The sequence below is a fragment of the Lissotriton helveticus genome, chromosome 3_1, assembly GCF_964261635.1.
Source record: "Lissotriton helveticus chromosome 3_1, aLisHel1.1, whole genome shotgun sequence".
In the NCBI taxonomy this organism is placed as follows: Eukaryota; Metazoa; Chordata; class Amphibia; order Caudata; family Salamandridae; genus Lissotriton; species Lissotriton helveticus.
Genome location: NC_136061.1, coordinates 1103237055 through 1103259264, shown reverse-complemented (window position 1 = coordinate 1103259264; position 22210 = coordinate 1103237055). Strand labels below are relative to the sequence as shown.

Here is a 22210-nt window from a genome sequence, read left to right as displayed (position 1 = left end):
CTTTCTCCTCTCCAAGACAACACCTGCTGTCCGTGACTGGCCCTCCACAATTTCCCCTTACCGGCACTTGGAAACGCAGCTGGAGGTGTCCCTCTTAGCGTTGGGTGAACCTGGAAGAGAGTGAAGTGTCTGAGGAGGTGGTGCGATACGGCGCAGGGTTGCTGTGGTGCTCCTTCAGCCAGACAAAGAGGAGCGGAGTGCCTTTCCCAGCCCTGAAAGACCCTGGCAGGGTGAGAAGTGTCTGCGGGGGTGGCGCGATACTGCGCAGGCCTGCTGTGAGAGATCCGGGTGAGGAGAGAAGCGTCAGAGAAGGTGGCGCGATTCCGCGCAGGCCTGTTGTGAAGATCCACCTACTTGAAGGAAGAGGGGCGGAGCGTCGCTGGGGAACCGTCAGCTGGTGCGCAGGCCCGAAGAGGAGTTTCCGACCATCTGAGGGACGAAGAGGGGCGGCAACAAGCTGAGCCACTGCTCTCTCGCGCCTGTCCAGTGGCGCGGATATCGGAAGGTCAGAGGAGCCGTCTTGAGGAACCCGCATCGCCGTCAGCTCAGTGAGGCCTCCCCCTCGGTGCCGGCTTGGGTTTCGCTTGGCCTGGCCCACGAGGGAGGCGCTGCGGGGAGAAGACGACTGTTGGTGAGCGCCGGTTAGCGGCAACAGTGCGGTGCCCGGCTGGCCTCAAGTAAGGTGGAAACTGGGGGCTGTTGTGGGGCCGGGGGTGGATGAAACCAGGTCCCAGAAGGGAGATCTTTCTTTACCCCAGCGATTAGAATTGGTAGTACAGGTCTGAAGAGACTGGGAAGTCTGAGACTAAGAAGTCACCAGGACTAGTGATGAGGGGAAACAAGTAAAGTAAATGAGAGTGACCGAACACTCCTCATGCTGAAAAAGACGGAGACTGTGGTTTAACCTTTTCCTTTCAGTGGTGGTAGGGGAAGGAAACTATGGCATGTCTTCTGGCAAACCTCTGAATTAATCGGATTAAGCTGAATGTAATATTTAATCTTTCATTTGAAACCCTGTGGTTACCCACCTGTGCCTTGAAAAGCGTTAAGCTCTGTTTATCAATGTACCAGACCAGTTAGGAGGCCCGGGTGTTCCCAGAGAGTCAAGTAATCATATTCTGTGAATTGATTGCTGGGGGATTAACTTATGTAAGTGCAAATGGAAAAGTATTTGATTTGAGCAATGACCAAGTTGACAGACAAGAACAATAAGAGAAAATAATATTATTTTTATAAACAGCTCATATTTTCCTAAAAAGAAGTGGTGTATCGTCATTTTTAGAGTGGATGGATGCTGGGTTGCTGTAAGGGTGAAACGCAAGCTTAATACTTTTGCCTCTAGGATTGACTGTCTTACCCTGGGTCAGGCTACCCTTTGTGATCTGGAGACCCCAGGTCCAACACCGGGGAACAATGATCATCTTGGCTATGGCTACCCGGCCTATCAGGGCTAATGGGAGTTTCTTCCAGAAACCCACTGACGATCTGATGATGGCTAGCACTGCGCGATAGTTGCCCTCATATATATCACTGGGAGAGTGGTATAGGCGGACACCTAGATATCGAGGGGCGTTCATACTACAGGAAAGATGCTGCATACCTATCCTCACCTCCAGTGGTTCGAGGGTCAGGTGTAATAGGTAGACTGTGGATTTGTCCCAGTTTACCCTGAGCCCTGAATCCTCCGCGAACTCGGTCAGGGTTGTCCAGACGGGTGTAAGGTCCGCGGTGATATCTCGAATATACAGGAGGAGGTCGTCCGCGTAGAGGGACACGCAGTGGACCGTATCTGTTATGGGGATGCCCCATGTGATCCCCTCTCGGCGGAGTCGTATCGCCAGCGGTTCCACTGCCAGGGCGAAGATCAGGGGCAATAGGGGGCAGCCCTGTCTCGTTCCTCTCTCCACCTTAAATGGGGGCGAAATGTGTCTACCTATTTTAACTCGCGATGTAAGTTTGGTGTAGAGAAGCTGTGTGTAGTTCAGGAGAATTGGGCCTATTCCCGCCCGTCGCAGGACAGCGAAAAGGTATGACCATGTGAGAGTATCAAAGGCCTTCTCCAAGTCTAGAATCAGACAAGCCGCATGAGGATACGCGTCGCCCACCTGATCCTGAACATGGAACAAGCGCCGTATGTTTTGAGATGTATTCCTACCGGGAACAAACCCGCACTGGTCCGGGTGGACTATGGAACACAGAATCTGTTCATACCTGCCCGCCAGTATTTTCCCCAGTATTTTGCAGTCCGCAGCTAGAAGTGTGATGGGGCGGTAGGAGGATAATTGCAATGAATCCGGGTGCGGCTTGAGGAATGTTACTATGACCGACTCGCGAAGTGAGTTCGGCAACTCCCCCTTTTTCAAGTGGTGTCACTAGCATATCTGCGAGACGTGGGACCAGTATCGTGGAGAAGGTGCTGTAGTACTCCACCGGCAGCCCATCTAGACCCGGTGCCTTGTTCCTCGCTAACGCCCGAATCGCGTGTGTGACATCCGTTGATGTAATGTTTGCGTCTAGTGCAGTCTTCTCTGTATCCGAGATGTGTGGGATCGGTAGCGAGTCTAAAAAGTGGTCTATCGCCTCCTGTCCAAGATGGCTCGGGGCTCGGTAAACCGCGGTATAATGTAACTGGAAGGCCTTCAAAATATCCATTTGGGAGCGTGCTAGGTTACCCGAGGGGTCTATTACCTCAGTGATGGGTTTTATGTCTGGGTCTTGTTTTGCAAGCCATGCTAGAAGTGTGCCTGTTCTATCCCTGCTTTTGTGCATCCGAGCGGCGTAGGCCCTGAAATTATATTTGCGTAAGTCTGCCATAGCTGCAGAGTACTGTGTTTTGGCCTCTGCTACTTGAGCCGCCGTTGCGGCACTGGCATCTTCCTGCTTCGTAAGGGGTGCTAGCTTCTGTTCAGCAGTACTGAGTGTTTGCTCTATTGTGCGTTTTGTCCCTACTATTTGTTTACTGTATGCTCCCCAGGCCACTATCTTGAATGCGTCCCATTCTACTAGTCCAGAGGAGGCTGTCCCTGTGTTATGAGTGAAATAGTCTCTTATGCTGTGTTCATGGTCGTATTTGAACACCTGGTCTGTCAAACAGTCCTGTGGAAGACGCCAGGTGGGTACCGGAGGGTGTGGGGGCCGCCATTGTAGGTGGAGGGTATGTGCGTCGTGATCAGAGATGACACGGCCCAGGTAGTCAGAGTGTTGGACCCTGGGAATAAGGGTCGGGAAGCATAGAAACCTGTCCAGGCGGATCCGTAAGTCGTGGGGGATGGAATGGAACGAGTAAAGTCTTGTTAGGGGGTGGTGCGTTCTCCACGCATCATCCAAGGCCCAATGGCTAACCCAGTGTTGAAACCGCTCTGTCTGTTTTAGGGCAGGAGAGTGTAATGGCGATGGGCGAGATCTGTCCAGTGCGATATTAAGCGCGCAGTTATAGTCTCCCCCTATGACCCATGGAAGGGATGCGAATTGGGCCAAAGTCCCAGTGATTGACTCCCTGAACCTGTCTTGGTCATTATTCGGGGCATATATGCTACCCAAAAGGACTGACTGCCCATCCAACCGCCCCTCCAGCAGTGCATACCTACCCTCTTTATCCACCACCCTACGGTGCTCCTGAAGAAGGGTGCCCGGGCGCACCCATATCAGCGCTCCTCGTGCGTGCGCCGGGTATGACGTGGCACATATGGTTCCGCGCCATCTGGCCCGCAGCTTGCGGATTTCTGGCACTGTAAGGTGTGTCTCTGAAGAAACGCTATGTGTGTACGCTGGCGCTTAATATATGCATACGTGGTGTATCGCTCGCGTGGTGTGTGAAGACCCCTTACATTTAAGGTTAGAAAACTAACGTCCGTATCCTGCATTTGGGTGACTGGTGATCGGAGCCTCTGCCCAGCTGAGTGACGGGGGGCTGTGGGGCCACAGAGTTTAACGGTGTCCAGGTCGTGCGGTCGTCATATTTGGAGGATGGTGTCACCAACCCAGGTGTGCTGTGTGCTCTGGTGCATGTGCTCCCTACGGGGTGAGGGGTTAGAGTAAACCGGGTCAATGAAACAAAGAACAAGGTGGGGAAACAGTCCCAATACCATGGGCCTATCAGCAGTGCCGATACGTCCAAACCAACTCTCATGGAACTAGAGAGTAATGAAATGGAGGTGGCAGCTTGTGCTCATGAGGCGGGACTCCTTCAGGGCATTTGACGGAACAATGTTCGTCGTCGGGATTGTGGTTTATCATGCAAGGCATGGTGTAGGACATGGGCTTGTTCTTTTCAGGCGTAGAAGCCCAAGTCCACCAGGTCACATCAGTAACATCTGGATGTCTTTGTGCGCTTCCATTAGCGCGGGGTATCTGCAGTTTGCGGGGTAACCCGGGCCAGTGTGATGGAGTCCGCAGTGGACTGGGTCTCATTACTATGCTCTTCTCCTTCCCACGTGAAAAGGTGAGGGGCCCTCTCCAGGTCCTCTCTGTTAAGGGCGGTTCCCAGCTCTGTCACGGCCTGCAATGCTCTATGCCGTTCTTGTATAATTTGCTCCAGGTCTGGTGATTCAGCAGTGTGGAGCTCTGTAATCTCTTTCCATCCCTGTCGCATCTGCGTTTGGGTTAGCTGCGAGTTGCGTCACCTGTTGCGTGGTGCTCGCTGTGTTCTCTCCCACGGGGCCTCTGGTGCAGGGTGCATTGTGAAGTGGTGGTCCACCCATTTGCACGCGTCTGTAGCACTTGAAAAGAAGTGGGTGGTGCCGGCGTGGATGATCTTCAGTCGGGCTGGGAACAGTAACGAGTACTGGATGTTGTTCGCCCTAAGCCGGCGTTTCACCTCAAGAAAGGACGATCTATGCTTTTGCACCGCCCGTGCATAGTCAGGGAATATCATGACGTGCTTGTTTTCCACCTGTAGAGGGCTGGTGCGTCTGGCGGCTCGTAGTACCGCATCGCGGTCTTGAAAGTGCAGAAATTTAGCAAGCATCGGCCGAGGTGAGGTTCCGGGCGGCGGTTTGGTGGCTGGGACTCGATGGGCCCGCTCGATTGAGAAGAAGGTCGTTCTGCCTGCAGTGGGGGTAAACGATTTGACCCAGGCTTCCATGCACTCGATTGGGTGCGACCCCTCGAACCCCTCCGAAGGCCCAGAACGCGAATATTGCAGCGTCTCGAGCGGCCCTCCAAATCGTCCATGCGTTCCTCCACTGTGATTAGGCGGCCCATGACAGATCAGAGCGCTTTTTGTTGTGCATTCACGGTGGGTTGTAGGTCAGCGAAGGACTTCTATCCCCTCTTTCACCTTATCGGCTAGCTTCCTGGGGTCATCTCGGAGGATACTTATGTCCGTGGAAAAAGTACCGAGCCGTTCCTTCATAGAAACTCGGGAGAGTTCTATTGCCGCTAACCAATGTTCCCTCTAATTTTTTTCCTCTGTGTGCGGCACTGGAGGGTCTCTGTGCGCTGCAACCATGGCTATGTGCGCCAAACCGCGCGTGTCTGCGGCACCAAATGGCACTCAAATCGTTTACTTTAAAAAGTGAAAAGATGATGCATTTTCACACATACAGAGCCACAATAAGGGTCTTAAGGGCAGTTTGCAAATTTATTGTATTGCCTGTATTTTCATTGTCGTGTCTCTGACTGCTGTTGTCTGTCTTCCCCGCTGCCTGTACGTGGTCCATGCCCCGTTTTCTTCCCTCTGTTCCCCTCGCTATCCCCGTGCTCGCTCTGCACGGTCTTTCCTTCTGTACACCTCGCTGCCCGTGTCTCTGCCCAGTTTTCCCTTCTGTTTCCCTCGCTGCCCCCAGGCCTCTCTGCCCGTTCTGCCTTCTGTTCTTAGCTGCCCCTATATTTCTGTATTCTGCCTCTATGCCATTAGTTTTTTGTGCCCATCGGCCCTCTGTGCCACTCGTTTTTGTGCCCTTCTGCCCTCTGTTCCACTCGTTTTTTGTGCCTTTTAGCCCACTGTTCCACTTTGTTTTCCCCTCGTTTTTTCTGCCCTTCTGCCCTCTGTTCCACTCGTTTTTGTGCCCTTCTGCCATCTGTTCCACTCGTTTTTTTGTGCCTTTCTGCCCTCTGTCCAACGCGTTTTTGTGCCCTTCTGCCCTCTGTTCCACTCGTTTGCCCTTCTGCCCTCTGTGCCACTCGTTTTTGTGCCCTTCTGCCCTCTATGCCACTCATTTTTTGTGCCTTTTAGCCCTCTTTTTCACTTCGTTTTCCCCTCGTTTTTTGTGCCCTTCTGCCCTCTGTTCCACTCGTTTTTGTGCCCTTCTGCCCTCTGTTCCACTAGTTTTTGTGCCCTTCTGCCCTCTGTTTCACTCATTTTTGTTCCCTTCTGCCCTCTATGCCACTCATTTTATGTGCCTTTTAGCCCTCTTTTTCACTTCGTTTTCCCCTCGTTTTTTGTGCCCTTCTGCCATCTGTTCCACTCGCTTTTTTGCGCCTTTCTGCCTTCTGTCCCACTCGTTTTTTGTGCCTTTATGCTCTCTGTGCCACTCGTTTTTTGTGCCCTTCTGCCCTCTGTTCCACTCATTTTTGTGCCTTTTAGCCCTCTGTTCCACTTCGTTTTCCCCTCGTTTTCTGTGCCCTTCTGCCATCTGTCCCAATCGTTTTTTGTGCCTTTCTGTCCTCTGTCTGTGTCCCACTTGTTTTTTGTGCCTTTCTGCCCTCTATCCCAGTCTTTCTGCCCTCTGTCCCAATCGTTTTTGTGCCTTTATGCTCTCTGCCCCACTCGTTTTTTGTGCCTTTCTGCCCTCTGTCTCAGTCTTTCTGCCCTCTGTCCCAATCGTTTTTTGTGCCTTTATGTCCTCTGTCCCACTCGTTTTTTGTGCCTTTCTGCCCTCTGTCCCACTCGTTTTTGTGCCTTTATGTCCTCTGTCTGTGTCCCACTCGTTTTTTTGTGCCTTTCTGTCCTCTGTCTGTGTCCCATTCGTTTTTTTGTGCCTTTCTGTCCTCTGTCTGTGTCCCACTCGTTTTTTGTGCCTTTATGCCCTCTTGCCTTCTGTTCCGCTCATTCCCCAGCGGCTGTGGCCTTTTGTTTAAATATTGCTGTTAATCGGAGCCCCTTCACGCGCTCCGATTAACAGCAATACTTAAACAAAATGCCACAGTCTGCCCCGCGCTTTACTAACAAAAGCGTAGACACTTTCCAAACACAGCGCGAGCACACGCTGTGTTTGGAAAGTGTCTACGCTTTTGTTAGTAAAGCACGGGGCAGACTGTGGCATTTTGTTTAAGTATTGCTGTTAATCGGAGCCCGTGAAGGGGCTCCGATTAACAGCAATATTTAAACAAAAGGCCACAGTCTGCCCCGCTCCCACACAGCCGCAAGCGCCATAATCCCCACCAGCCCCCTCGCCTCCTTACCTGAACTCCTCACGCCCGCTCCACCGCCACCACTGGAAAAGTGCTCATGTTCGCACCGCTCGCGTTTTAAAAGCGGCGAGCGGCGCGACTCTCTAGCGACGTCCTGTGTGCGCGCTCCACACTAGGTGGTGCGCGCTGACATGGGGGGAGGTGCGCGCCCGCGGCCTAGAGTGAACGGTGCCGCTAACACCTGGTCTAGTTTGTCCGAAATGGTTGGCTCTGAGTAATCATGGGCAGACTGGTCTGCGCCGCAGTGAGTGGTTAGTTCTCTGGCGCCGTTTCTGGGACCATTGTCTGTTGCGTGGCTCTGGGTTTTCCCATTGTGGCACTTGGAATGGAGTCTGTCGCGCCCCTTGTTGCCGATGAAGGGGATACGCGCCGTTCGGCGTCCCCTCGCGACCCAACATCCCTTCTTGTGAATCGCTTGATATATGGGGCGTAGTGCGCCCGTAGATTGTTCCCGCCCCAACAAGGCGTGCTGCGTTGCGACGCCAGTTTCACTCTATCAGGCCTGGTCCCCGCTGCCACACCCCTTCTGGGGCCAGCCACATCTGTCGAGATCGTCCAGGGGGGTCCCTGATTTCCCGGGGGCGCCTGCGGCGGACACACCCCTCCCCGGCCATGCGGTGGCGATCACTGACCTCAAGGGCGGCTGGTGGGTGCAGCAGTGATTTTTTCCCTCTGCTGTGCCATTTTAAAGTCAGGCACTGGTGGAGAACTCCCCCAGCCGCCGCGGCAGGCACTGGCGGGCCGCAGGGTCAGGGGAGGCCCCCTTGTTGAGAGGAAAGTTCAGGCTCCTCACTTACTGTGGCAGTGTAGAGCAGGGGGGGGGGGGGAGGGATTTTTTTCCTGGTGGTCCGAGGTGTCTTATCTCGCGGGTGCCATTTTGGAGTCAGGCAGGTTCGGCGCGAAAAGGCTTCAAGTGAGGTACCGGGTGAGGGGGCTTCAGCGATTCGCCCCCCAGCAGCCGCACGTTGGTGCCTGAGACAGGCCACCTCAGCAGCCGTTCTCGCCGTCCTTTCCGGGAAGTCTCCGCTCAGGTGAGGGGTTTGCGCTGTCACTAGCGCCTGGTTGCCGCCGAGTGCCCACAGCCCCTTCCGCATCCCGCTAGGTACGCGCCGGCCGGCGGGGGCAACCCCAGACAAACGATCGCCGCCTTGCCCGGTCGATGTCGGCGGTGGTAGGCATGTACTCCCGGCCCGGAGATGCAACCGCAGCACAGCCGCCCGGATGTTAGAGTCGCGCCTGGGTGTACGCCCTCTTGCTATCGGGCCCCGGGGTGGAACAACCTCGGTATTCTCGGCGGTCACTGCAGCCTTCAGGATTTCGGCGGCACCAGTATGTGCTGCCTCTGTTCCTACACCAGTGGAGGTGATTTAGTGCCAGATACGACGATGTGGTGCCGTCTGCTTGTCTGCCCGATCGCGGAGCCTCAGCAGAGCGTGTCCGCCATCGCAGCCTGCTTGGCCACGTCCCCCACCGCACTTCTTCGTCCTTAACTCAATAATCTTCAATACATAACAGAACAATAATCTACACTTCAGACATATAAAAACTAAAAGAAAGAAATACCTACCTAGTATGCAGCAGGTTTAGCACAACACTTACAAGAAGAACACATAGTGTAAGCTATTGGAAATAATACATTTAAAATGATATTCAGCAATAAAATATTTAAGCTTCTCAAGTTGTAGAACCGCTTCTCTAAATCTTGTAATGATTTTAGGTTGAGTCTGAGTGTCATTACAACCGTCCACAGATTCTTTACTCGCTCTGTGCTAAGACGCGTCTAAGTCCAAGTGCTCTAAACCTCAACCTATCTCCTGGGAAAACTCAGCTCGAGAACACAGGCCACACATAGGGCATACTACCGATAGCATTAACTAATATAAGGTCTCTGGTTTTAATGTTTTTTGAAAGAGACCGAGAAAGGGCTTTCAAGGTCCCAAATGGATGTAAGCCTTTTTATGAGGGGAAATAAACACATCAGAGTTGAAGAACTTCCATGACCTATTCCCGAAGATGCCAATTGATACCAAATAGGATTTGTGTTGCAAGCTAACATCTTAATTGCTGTGCCAGGGTGCTCTAAGGAACCTTAAAATCAGTGGTCCCAGCGGTTCTGTGGTTGCCAAAGGGCTCCAGGCAGTTTGGAGAGCTGCTTGCTACCTGAGTGCTTCTCTGCGTTGGTCTGTGAACAATAAATCCTCAACCACTGGAGAACTCACTCAGTGAGGGAGAAACCTATCCAGCACATCCAAAAGCAGAACAAACCTGAGGAGTACCTCAAAAACCAAGTCAGTACAGAATGAAAACAAGCACTGACGAAGCCAATAGGACTCACCTATTGAACATTTGTATTGGCCAATGTGAGTGGGGGGCTATATGGGGAAAGGCGCATGAGAGAGCAACGCGGAGCACAGTGGTGTTTCCAAGGTGGACAGAGCACAATAGAAAGAGCAACACTGATCGCTGGGAGGTTGCGGGGGAAGCAAACCAGGGAGAGAGCAACAAGTAACACGGGGGCTTGACAGGGGGACCAGCGCAGAAGGAAGACCACGACATAGAATGTGGGGAAAAAACGAGAAAGAACATGGGATGGGTTTGCAGGGGAGAAGAACATATAGAGAGCAACGTGGATCATGGATTGGGGGACGCATACAAGCTAGAGACAACATGAATTACTGGGGCGTGGGATTTGTGGGGAAAGCACACAAGGAATAGTGCAACACAGAGCATGAGGAGTGTTTTGTGAGTGAGGAAATCACAAGGGAGAGAGCAACACAGAGCTGGGACTAGGAAAACACCCATGATAAAGCACGCACCTGTGATTTTCGTGGGGGACAAGTACACAACAGAGAGAGCAAGACTGAGCATGGGGAGGTTTGTAGGGGAACTCATACAAAGGAATGAGCACCATAGAGCACAGGAGTATTTTGTGGGGGAGAAGTATGCGATGAACAGAGCAACATGCATAGCGCATAAGCACACACAGAAGAGAGCGATATGGAGCGCAACAGCAGGCGGTGTGGGGGGAGGAGCTGTAAAACACATTGACTCACATGGAGTGCTTTACGAAGAAGAAAAAAAAGGAGTTCCTTAAAACTGAGTAGTGGAGGGATACAAGTGAGCCAGTTAGAAATGGACAAGCATTCCCTGAATTACAACAAGGTAGCTCAAGTAGAAAACTATTTCTAAATTTAAGTGGTCTTGCAGCGCATGGATAGGCATGGGGGCAAGACAACGGGAGCAGAAAGAAAATGTACATAAGGATAACCCCAAAAAACCGCTCCACAAAGACAGAAGAACAGGATACAACCAAGAATGAGTTGTTAGACAAAACAGGGCTAGTACAGGTGCCAAACTAAAAGAGGAGGGAAGTGGGAGACAGACAGATAGGAAGGAGCTTGAGTATTGTGAATGAAAGATGTCAGAAAGGGGAACAGGGTCTATCCCATTAACAAACATTAGACAATGAGGTATGAAGACATTGATCAATGACATAGAAACACACAGGTTAACAGATAAAGTCACCACAAACTCAAATAAGGAGACTGTGTAACACACATACATCTGCCGTGCCAAGATAGAGGTAACAAACTGACAGAGCCCCTGGGTCTCTATTGTTCCTTTTGGCGGTCTCAGGGATTAGGGGAATAGTAAGGAGTGGGGAAAATCTCCCCAGGAATCTCCATGATAAGTCGAATATGGGACTTGGTAAGCTCTTCTCAGTCATGTGTGCAAAATGTCCTCTATGAACAAGTTCCTGTTTGATGGGGCAGTAAGAAATTCTGAAAGTTCACGGTGAATCCAAGATTTAAAAGGGTCTGAAGGACCAGATCCAAAACGGATGTAGCCAGTTCTCTATATAGTGCCTTTCTAAGGCCGTTTTTCAGGTGAGGGTAGCAATGGAACTTCTGAAGTACGAGAAGGCTATCAAGAGAGTAAGCAGTTTTATAAACACACATAGAGTTGAATTCCAACCAAAAGACAGAATTATTACTTAATTGGTAGCACTGATCCTCTACAACCAGCATGTGACTGTCAGTGGTCTTGATGCACAGGTATTGAGTCTTCTGCAAATTCTAGGGAATCATTTTGAGATTGCCAGGGTTCTACCACAGATAGAGGCATCATCTGTTGGTACGGAGCCCTCAGACATTTTGTGGCTCCCATTCTGCATTTTTCTCACAAAATTGCACCTATTTGTATTATTTCACTCAATCAACTAAAGCATACTCAAAATCTATTTACTCTGAAGGAGCTATTCGTGGAATTCAGTCATTTTTATGTCAACAAGGTTTCTCCTTTAGTCACTGTTATTAAATCAGGTTCCCACATAGATCCATACCCTGCCTCTTTCACAAGTCATTGAATATAGTTGGACTTGTAATTACCGATTTGTTCACTATCTCCTATTGTAACTCAGTAGTCCATCTAGACTTTAAACAAGCTCTCTTGACCCATTCCTTAAGAAGCCGACACCAGAGCCCCAGGTCATGAGCAGTTTTAGTCCTATTTTATTGCTCCCTTTTGTTACCAAAATATTTGAAAAGGAGATCAATGATCAACTGTTTAAGTTCCTTGAATCTAACACTCTGAAGGACCCTTTTTGAAAGGGAATGTGTCCCTCTTATGTCCATAGGTTACTAAATACCACTGTATTCTTCCGGACCAGGGGGTTGTTCTGCCCTTATTTCGTTAGAGTCAAATGCTGTGTATGACACTGTCTAACATGAGATCTTGATCCACTGAAAGGATCAAATCTGCCTAAGAGCACAGCACTCTTTTAGCTTCTTTCTTTTCAGTCTGAGTGAGTACAAGCTGTACACCTTCCTCCTGTTTCCTCTGCTTTTAAGGCTCTCACCTATGGCGTGCTGCAGGAATCGTCTCACAGGCATACTTTGTTTAAATCCTGGGTCACTCCTCTGAATCTTTAGGTCAAATAATTAGATTTTTCTATAATGCAGTATGCCAATGTCACACAAATTATACTTTTTTAAATGATGGCTTAGTTGATGATCTTGATCATTTTAAATCTTGCCTGTGGGTTGCTATTCTTTAGAAAACGTGTCGAAAAAAAACAGAGCCAAGAAAAAGATACTCATCTTGGGTAAACCTCCGTTGCCATCATCTGGAGGGTGACAGATAAGAGCTGGGCTCTTCCCCGGCCGGTTCAATCTGCCTCTAATCTCAGAGTGATTTACAATAACCCGGTCTGGTTTTTTTAGGTCATATTTGCATCCATTTGCTTTGCTTTTTTCACCTTCTCGTTCTCCGTAAATGTTCCTTTTCTGCTGGCGGACTGTCGTAAAATGGGCATTCTGGTTATTATTAGGTCTGGAATAGACTATAGTAACCCTCTTTACATACGAGTTCCTGTGTCCCTAATGCAACAGTGTCAGGTAGAGCAGAATGCAGCTACTTGCCTTATTCTTGGGATTCCTTTACATTCCTCAATTTCTGGTCAAGTAGCTTCTCTGCACTTGCTTCCAGTGGCAAATTGTAAAATGTTCATGCCGTCTGCCAGTGTCATAAAGCTATTCATGACAGGCTTGGTCCACCATCTGCCACTGTCCTCAAGGCACATTCCTTCCAGAATCTGCTTTCAACGTCTGCTATCTTCACTTCCCGAGGATTAAAAGGGGCAGACTTGGTGGTCACTCATTCTTTCTTCTTGCTACCAAGCACTGGAATTCTCTTATTGCTGATCGGGGCTACACTGATCATCTTCAGTAACGTAAACAGACTTGCTTGTTACCAGATCAATAGCTGCCCTGCTTTGCTAAAGCACCAGAAAACTATCTTGGGGTTATCATTGCACTTTATAAATGCTTTTTGTTCATTTAATCTGTTACAAATCATGCAGGGCACTGGTTACAATATCACTGAGCAGCGATTTCCTGTTACGTTTAGGTAGTAGGGTGCCTACATTCTGGAAATAAAAGATTGCCAAGAAGTAGAAGCATATTGCCTTCAGCATCGAGAGTGGAAACATCGGCATGTCAAGGTTTTCATGGGGGAGGATTATGTGGTTATAACTAGCTCAGTAACAGGATGATAATGCATTGCCACTGAAGATGAAATGGCTTAGGAAGAACAACTCAATACAGGTTAAATATAGGTGAAAGAAAGGGAAATACATGATCACAATATTCTCAGGGCATCTAATACACTGAAAAATATATGTTTTCCAAATGAGGTAGTCGCTGTCAGTAAATTGAATGTTCTATAAATGATACAAGTCTCCACCACTTGACCATAAGCATATCACAACTCAAACCCTCTTCTTTGGTACAGGAAAATGCTCTTGGATAGACCCATCACTGGAAAAGAATACATTTCCCGATGCTGCACATACCTAGAAATCTATCGGAGGTTGACTGGGGTAGGTGCTTTAATTTTTTGATCTTCCTCTCTAAACAGGAGCACGTTTTGGGGCAGTTTTATTCCCCTATCAAAGCATGACATCCTTGCAAATCACACCAAACAGGCTTTCACAATAGGGGTTAAGAAGGACGGATACGGGTACTGAAAGGGAACCACACAATTCATTTCCACCAGTGAATACATATCTTGGGAGCCTGTTTTGATCCAGTTTTTGATTTACAAGAGTTTCAGATATTATTTTAATTTCCTAAAAACGAGTACATCGGAGTGAATGTTTCAACCGTGCAAATTAAATTAGGAGCAGACCTAAAAATGTGTAACTTTCAGGAAAATATGTTCCTGTATGCTACTTTTAAAAAGGAGATTGTTACAGATCCTAAGAGAGTAAAAATATTTTGAGTCAAGGAAGAACAAAGAAAACCCTAATGCTCACTGACAAAACATGCATTGAATGGTTCTGAAGTGTTGTAATTTTCAAACAATGCCATACATACCAATGTTATCATTACATGATATAACCCACATTTTTATTCCAATATCTTGACCACAGGACGCCATTCTATAGCAATTTGGACCATGTTCTCCGTCTGTTTAAAGTAAAAAAAAAGCACTGATGAGCAGAATACCCAATTTTTGAACAAACAGCTGAACAAAAACCTGTTTACTATGGAAATGTATTAAATGCTCAGAAACTGTTGAATGTATTAGGAGATAATATATAGAAAATAATACATCTACACATTTTATTTCCATTTCAGAAACCAAAAATGGACCAGAATGATGGTTTAGATTTCCCCATACTCTAGTTTTCCCAAATAACGCCGCCAACAATGTTCAATTTGGAGAAGGGTACATGATTATGCTTAGTTTAATACTTTACTGCATGTATTAACTTTGCCGATCACCACTCAAAAGTCGTTCTTCAGTGCTTCTCAGGAGTGCTTTATTGACTTAGTGTTCATATTAAATCAGCTGCATCAATTGCCTCATAGTCCCAAGAAGACTCATGCAGAGATAGGTTTCCTAATGGTTTTCACCTTATTACTTCCCTTTTCTTCAGAATGTTTTGCTTTTTTAAAGAACCTGAGAAAGTGATCTCACATTACTATTTGCTTCCTAATTAAACTTTGATAGGAGACTCAATCTTCTCCTGTCCTCTCAAACAACAAACAGATGTGCATTAGACTGTTATTGAGTCCATTAAAATAAAATCACTTTCATGCAATGTTTACATACCATCTGAGATGTGTCTCGGTAGAGGACAGTGCGCACAGATTTGTGACCTTTACTTAGCTTGAAGTACATTAACAGTAATCTATTTAGCTGAAGTCAAATTTCTCAATTTCAATAGACATTTGTCCAAAGCTGATCTTTGGTACATGTGCAATAAGGTCTATCAGCACTCCCATTAGTGTTCATAAGTATTCCTGACTTGTGTTACATTCTTCCATGCCATAGTTGAATACTTATCAATCACAGTATCCTTTTACATGTTCTTCTTCTATTTATTTTTTATATAAATGTTCATATAATTGTTAACACACTTCTTGCCAACAAGTATTACGTTTGAAAAATATTTCCACATAACTTCTTCATGGTCTTCTATCACACTAGTCAATGGCTGTAGAGAACAAAGCAGGAATACTTCTTGTGAATAGTAATAATATACATTTAGTGTTCTCGCATTCTGAACTATCAAGAACCATCTTATGCACCTGCTCACCAATAAAACTGAGTAGTACTGACCTCATCATGCGTCCATCTATGGCCCTAATCCCTTCTCATAACGGCAAGAACAATGTCAGGCAGTTTTTCCTCTTTGAGGCATTTGTTGACAGTTAAACCTGTGAGTGCAATGATTCATCATGGGACTCTCCATAAATGCTACTGCAATAGAGCCGCCACCTTCCATCTTGGCTGAGCAGTGCAGGACTTAGGCTGTGCCAGACAACATCAGCAGGACCTGCAGGTTGGTGGAAAGGGACAACTGGAATGATACACAGTATGGTGCTGCACCTACTCATCTGCAGCTATGTGTCGTGGAACAGTCCATCGGGAGATGATGCAACCCAAAGGCAGCTGTAGACGCCTGAAGAAAACATAGGTACACTAATGATTTTGATCAGGAACTGCCCATCCAAGTGCCGGAGTCAGTTTCATCCAAATGCCCGGCACAACAGTTGCATGTGCACATATGACAGGAGCAATGCAACAGGTAAATAGACTGTGTGTCACCCATGCTTTACATACGAGATGTAAGGACCCCGCATCCCGATCTCACCAGAGGGAAACACCACCCACCAAGGTGTTCTAAAGTATCATGTTCTAGAGCAGCAGGGTCACGGTAAGTGCTCTCCCCATGTACCACTTGTGTTAATCTCCACTACTGTCACAAAAGTGTTGTTACCATCCTCAGAGAAAATCTGCGGGGAGGAAAGAACACTGTTTGGCAAATCATCAGTTCTTCCAGATGCATTATGTTATATGCGGTTCAAGAATACGGTTACTTTAAACTACTTACAATTAGTAAACTTTTTTTTGTAAATCTAGTTTCTAGAAAATTACTGAAAATGTTTATACCAAACCAAGCAAAGGCACCGTCTCCAGAAAACTTGTAATTTCATGTCAAGTTTGGTGAAAGTTCTTTCAACTTTTTCCCCCTTAGCAGTGATAAAAGACTCGTGTGGCAGTTAAAAGGGGAAATGCAACTTTTTTTTACATGTCTTTTGTTCTCCCCTTTGACACATTTGTGTGAAACGTATGACTCTGAAACCAAAACGGATAAATTCAGTTTTGTAAAGTTTCGTGTAGATTTGTCACACAGAGCTAAGGTAATTAAGAAAACAAAAACGGCTTTTCAATGGAAACTCAAGCTTAACCGTAACTACACATTCACTATTGGCAAGTGAGCGATATATCTGTTCTGCTGAGCCAAATATATGAAAGGGACTTTAATACCTTCTCATATCTGTTGTAATGAGAGGTATGTATCTACTATTGAACCTGTAGACCGCAAGATAATGTGTGGAAAAAGGAAATGCCTAAATTATCTGTGGGGGATTCCAATTTATAGTCGGGTCCACTGGAATTATGTGATTATGCAGCTGTGGAATTGTTCATATAATTGCCAATGCTGCATTTTCTACATAATCCATCATCTACTGCATAATCTGCAGATTTTAACAAAAAAAATGTTTCTAGCTCAAACGTGACTAAAAATGCAGCGCCACCTGTTGTCACAAAGTGGAAGGCCCTTTGCAAACGTTGACTGGTCATCTTTCTGTTACTTACTGCTAAATTTGGATGTTAAACTGGTACTAATGAGGTGCAACCAATGCCCATACAGTGTTAACATTATGTCACATAATTTGGCCTTTTCTTGCTGCATAATTTACTCAACCCTACAGAATAATTTGGCACTCCTCTGCCGAACGATTCCAGTGGCCCTGTTTATAGTGAAGTTAATTTGGGGTTGCCTAACCTGCCCTTGATTATTGTTTTTGTTATCCGCAAACTATAAAAGAGGTTTGATCATACGCTATTCCTGAAAACTATGCAACTGCGTATGCCTAGTAACTATTATAGTAAGTCGGGTATCATCATCAGTGAATAGAGATCGTTTGGTGCAATACGGGAGGTCTTCAAGTAACTAATAACTAATGTCTGAATGTTCTATTGTTAAAACTTAGGGGCTTGAAAAATCAACAAATTGCCTTAAACCAAAAAATCAACTATCTTAATGAAGAGAGCACGGCCCATGAATTCTGTATTCAACCTAATGCTTTTGAGGTAGAAAAAACGTGTATATTTTAGGTACGCTGAAGCGGATTCTGCAAGTTCTTCCCTCAGCTGATTTATGCTTTCTAGGAGCTTCTCTTAAGTCACCTCTCTCCTCACAGGATCTGCCTGTACTCTGGATCACTGCACAAGATAATCTGAGACAGAAGCATCCAGTGGCACTGAAAAGGAATGTTCCAAAGGATTCAGAGGAGAACATATACCATATGAAAAGGCATTAATTACATTGTCTCATCTACATTGGCAGAGGTGAACAAGGGCAGCCAGGACCTGAAAGATTCCCACTGCACACAGTTGCAGAGCAGAGAAGGTCAGACTCCACGTTGCACAGCAGAGCCAGGGATCCAGCAAGGAGAGAGCGAGCAAGAATGCGAGGCTTGTGCTGGAGGTCACTGAAATGCTGGAGGGGCCGCTTTAGGGGATCGAGACTTCAGGGCAGTACTGATAGCGGCATCAGCATCAACACTGAAGGTAAGTAGTGGCCTGTTCATTCCGACCCGGTGTTGGCCAGTACACTGCCAGCCCACCGTTAGCCCGAACGTTCAGCAACACACCACGCCGCAATACTTACAGTGCAACACACCATGCCACAGCAGTCGCTTGATGGCCTAGTAGCTCTTACTGCGCTCGCACTCCTCTCCACACCCGCTAACAGCCTACAGCAAGCGTTTGTGGGGAAACATTTGAAAGAAATGTAACTGCAACTGTAACATAACTGTGGCACTATGACACAACTGCTCTAATCCAAGAACATTCTAGATCAAATAACGCATCTGCACAAGACCAGTGGTGACTAGTGGCAATCACTGGGTCATTAGAAGGTTGAGCAAGGCAAGAGGCAAGCAAGAAAACAAGATCAGCCGGTGGAGAGCAGGATTGCAAAGTTAGAAAACTCACCCACAGGTTGAGCCGGAGAGGTACAGAGGTAGCTGGACTAGGTCCTGGAGCAGCTTGTGAAAACGCTCGGTGCGCTCACGCACCTGCACTGTGCCCCCCCCCTTTCAATGTAGCGCTCAACTCACCTTCGCAACAACACCAGCTGCTACTACAACAACAACAAGAAAACAGCTACTGTTATACCCATAACTAATAAGACAGCCAAAGCAGAGGTTAGTGCCCACACCTTCTACCAAGCCGATCAGCTTGTGCCACCCACCAGGACATCAGTGGTGGGGCTAAAGGAACAAAGAATGAGCACTGAATTTAGGTAGAGGTAAGGAACAAGGGACACCAACCGATGTCACCAGCATCACTGCAACTCGACATAGGGACCGGACCCACCCAGAGGAAACAAAGCAGAGCACACACCCAGTTTCTAGCTGGTTGGAAACGGTCATATAGACTAATTCTTCAATGATGCTCCAGTGCCATGGCAAGAAAGAGGGTTTGAGCTCTTGTAAAATCGCATGCTGGTGTGACTTTAGCTTTAGCCAATCTGAGCGGATAGCCCATCCCAAGGGGGGACCCTGACTGTGGTCAACTCAAAGAAAGATCAGCATGAATTAAGGCTGAATGCAGAAATTCCGCCACCTAAACCCTGTAGAATTTGTAAAAACCAGCACCTCAGCAAAGTAAAGTCAACTGAATTCTTTTTTCGAAAGGACAGACATTCTCAAGTTCATCCTCTGATTCACAAACAGTAGCAACTACAGAATCACCAGTGCACTCAACCTCAGTGTATACCCATATCTCACCATGCAGATTGGTACCCTTTCAATAACTGAATTGTCATCAGAAAGCATATTAAGTGTATCATTGGAATTAAAACCAAGATCAACGACAGGGACCCAAACTCCACCCAACTTGAAAGTGTGACCTAGTCTCCAAACTGACATCAGTACTATCACTTCCAAAAATCAAGTCTTACCCGTATCCTCCCAGTTGCATGTGCTCTCCACCACTCCCTCCATCTCATGTCAAACAACTGCGCTGGTTACTGGAGGAATCCCCTGGCCTAGTAGAGCTCACGCCCACCCACAGAGTACCACAGAAGGAGAGCTGGAATTGGAGAGGAGTATGCTGGAATGGTTCGAGGCCTTTGACAACTATAATTACTTGAGAAGAGGTAACCAATTAAGAGCCTCCACCTCAATCCCCAACCATACAGCAAGTAGTAAAGTTCCCATGCAGCAAAATGAGTGGTCTACATTTGTGCAGAATTTCAAACAGACAGAGACTGAGAACAGTTACACAAAAACAGACCAACCCGCTTTTTTCTCCAATATGGATAAGGGCAATCAACTGGCCTCAATTAAAACCACTCTTGTCACCACAGTAAACTCCCTGACCGGGCAGTCAGAGAAACTGTACGTCAACTTGTTGTGATTAACACCCTAGCAAAATCAATAACCAAACTGGAGTGTAAATTAGACTCTCTGGAACTAGGTGAGCACCCGATTAGAATAACTGGGAAGGGCGGAAGCTCATGCTTGTGCCATGCAACTGTAGAAAAATTGAGCACCCTGCCGGAGGTCCTATCCACCATGATAATGAACTGGAAACATGCCTTCCAATGGCCGGTTAAATCAGGCCCCCAAACCTCACACCAAGTTTTGATTACCACAGTAATTATGCCCGATACAGCCTCGCACAGTTTACCACCAAGTGAACCAGCTAATAGAGAGCAACACAACCAGCTCTGAAATGAAGGCCCATCTCTGACTACCTCCGTCACTGATGCTCCCACAACTAGTGAAGGACCACCTAGGGCAAACCCAATTGATTGCAATACCCTTGCATTGGCTACCAACCAAAGCCAATTTTCATGTGACACCCAAGGCATAGCAACTTAGTCGGACAATCCATGGATCAGACTGTTCTCCAAAAGATCAAAGAAAAGATTGAAAAAGGCTCAAAACAAATCCATAAAACAACACAAACCGGTCTCAAAGTCCAGCGCTTCAATCTCAGACAAATCTAACACAACAACTTGGTGATCCTGTACCCGTTTTCCAGGAAACCTCAACCCCAAAGAAGGTAGTAGGTGGGCCAGACACAAATCAACTCCCAGCACATTGCCTCATTCGGTACCAGAGCACCCTGAAAATCAATTGTGCTATCAAGAAACACCTGATGCCTCCTCTGTGTCACAAGCCAAGCTAAGAGCCACCCAGTCATTAAATGTCCATCTCAAGTCAGGGCCCGAAATCCATCCACTTATCTCAATAGTGTGGCAACAAAAACAAGAGCCAGTTAAGTCAGCCAATTTTCAAACTGGCCCCAACCAGCAACCCCACGTCAACCACACCAGCAGTTCTGTCAGCAACACCTGTATCCATACTGAGCCCAGAGGTGATCGAACGCCAGCTAAATTGATCCTTACTCCGCATGACTCCTCCGAGGGCCAACATGACATCCTAAATAGATGCAATTTGCTGAGGTTGTTCACAATCATCCTGAAACCTAGCAAACATAACCACAGAAGATTAGAATTTAAAACCTTGACAAATGGCTCGAATGGGATAGACTCAACAATATTAATACTCAAATCCCATACACTAGAAGCAGATTTCCTGAGCAGTAAGTAGATTTTCGAAGAGTGGAGGAAAGTGATCATGAAACTACTGGCTCCAAAATTTAGTCATCCTTGGAAGAAATTAGGAGAGCAGCCAAGGACTCAGGCTCATTCACTCAGCGTCTTTAGAGGGGCGGGAAACGCTCAACTTAACTTGGCGTACAATAAACTGAGAAATTCACGCTCCTATTCAAACTAAACAGGTCCAACAAGGAGAAGAGCCTAGAGCATACCGACAAAATAAAACAAGGAAATGAATGGAGCTTGCTACCAACTACACTTCCGAGCAACACAAGAAATTACTCCTCGCCCCAACAGTCATATACCTTAGGCTAAACCTATAGGGAATCTAAATATAAACCTATTATCAAGGAACGTAGCAGGATTAACAAAGCTACTTAAATCTTCAACCACAATGTCATTCATTCAGACCGCTGATCTCCTCTGTTTCCAGGAAGAATCGCCGATCTACTATGCTCCCAGGAAACATGGGCAACCAGCCCCACCACCATCCCCGGATTTTACAAATTCTACCGAGCAGCCGCAAGAACGTATATATTTGAGAGACCTTCAGATAGCCTCTCAATCTACGTCAGCCTGTGATTGGATTTTAAAGTTTAAACCTTCAAACCGCAAGATGAAATGTTCCAACTAGTGAACTTGCAAGGCCTGCGAATATATCACTTGCACCTGAAGAGTTTGCTTTTAATGTATATTTCAATTGTTTCGGAGCAGGACGTAAAGACAGGTAGATCAAACTCTGCGATTCCCTTGAATCTGTGCTTTATGAAAACATAACCCAGGAAGCTATCATATGTGATGACTTCAATCAGTAACCCCTGGGAACCGACCTGAGAAACCTGGCTACAGGTAGCCATGCTAACAGTCCGCTTGCCATTCTCTTCCAACCCCAAAGTCTAAAATAGATTCAGCACATAATCGAAAGTACATATTCAACACAAATTCCAGAAATCCTATAAATGACCAAGTATTTTGAACTATGTGTTTACCACAGCAAAAATACTAAATGTTCTAGTAAGCTTTGACATCCAGACTTGCCCAAAGAGCAAGAATTTACCTCTAGTTACTTCCTTAAAAGTCAGTTCCAACAAGCACAAAAACCCGAGGATAGTAGATTACTCACCTGGTGAAGAAAGCTGGCAT

General features: G+C 47.0%; 1 protein-coding gene across 3 annotated transcripts in view; it reads right to left on the bottom strand.

The window, feature by feature from the left end:
- The window catches only part of WDSUB1 (WD repeat, sterile alpha motif and U-box domain containing 1), a 321017-nt gene that overhangs the window by 187440 nt on the left and 111367 nt on the right, over positions 1-22210 (bottom strand). For all 3 annotated transcript variants that reach the window (XM_078681698.1, XM_078681697.1, XM_078681699.1), the window contains one exon: positions 14229-14321. In XM_078681698.1, the coding sequence (XP_078537824.1) occupies positions 14229-14321 (93 nt within the window). The remainder of the gene's footprint in view (positions 1-14228; positions 14322-22210) is intronic.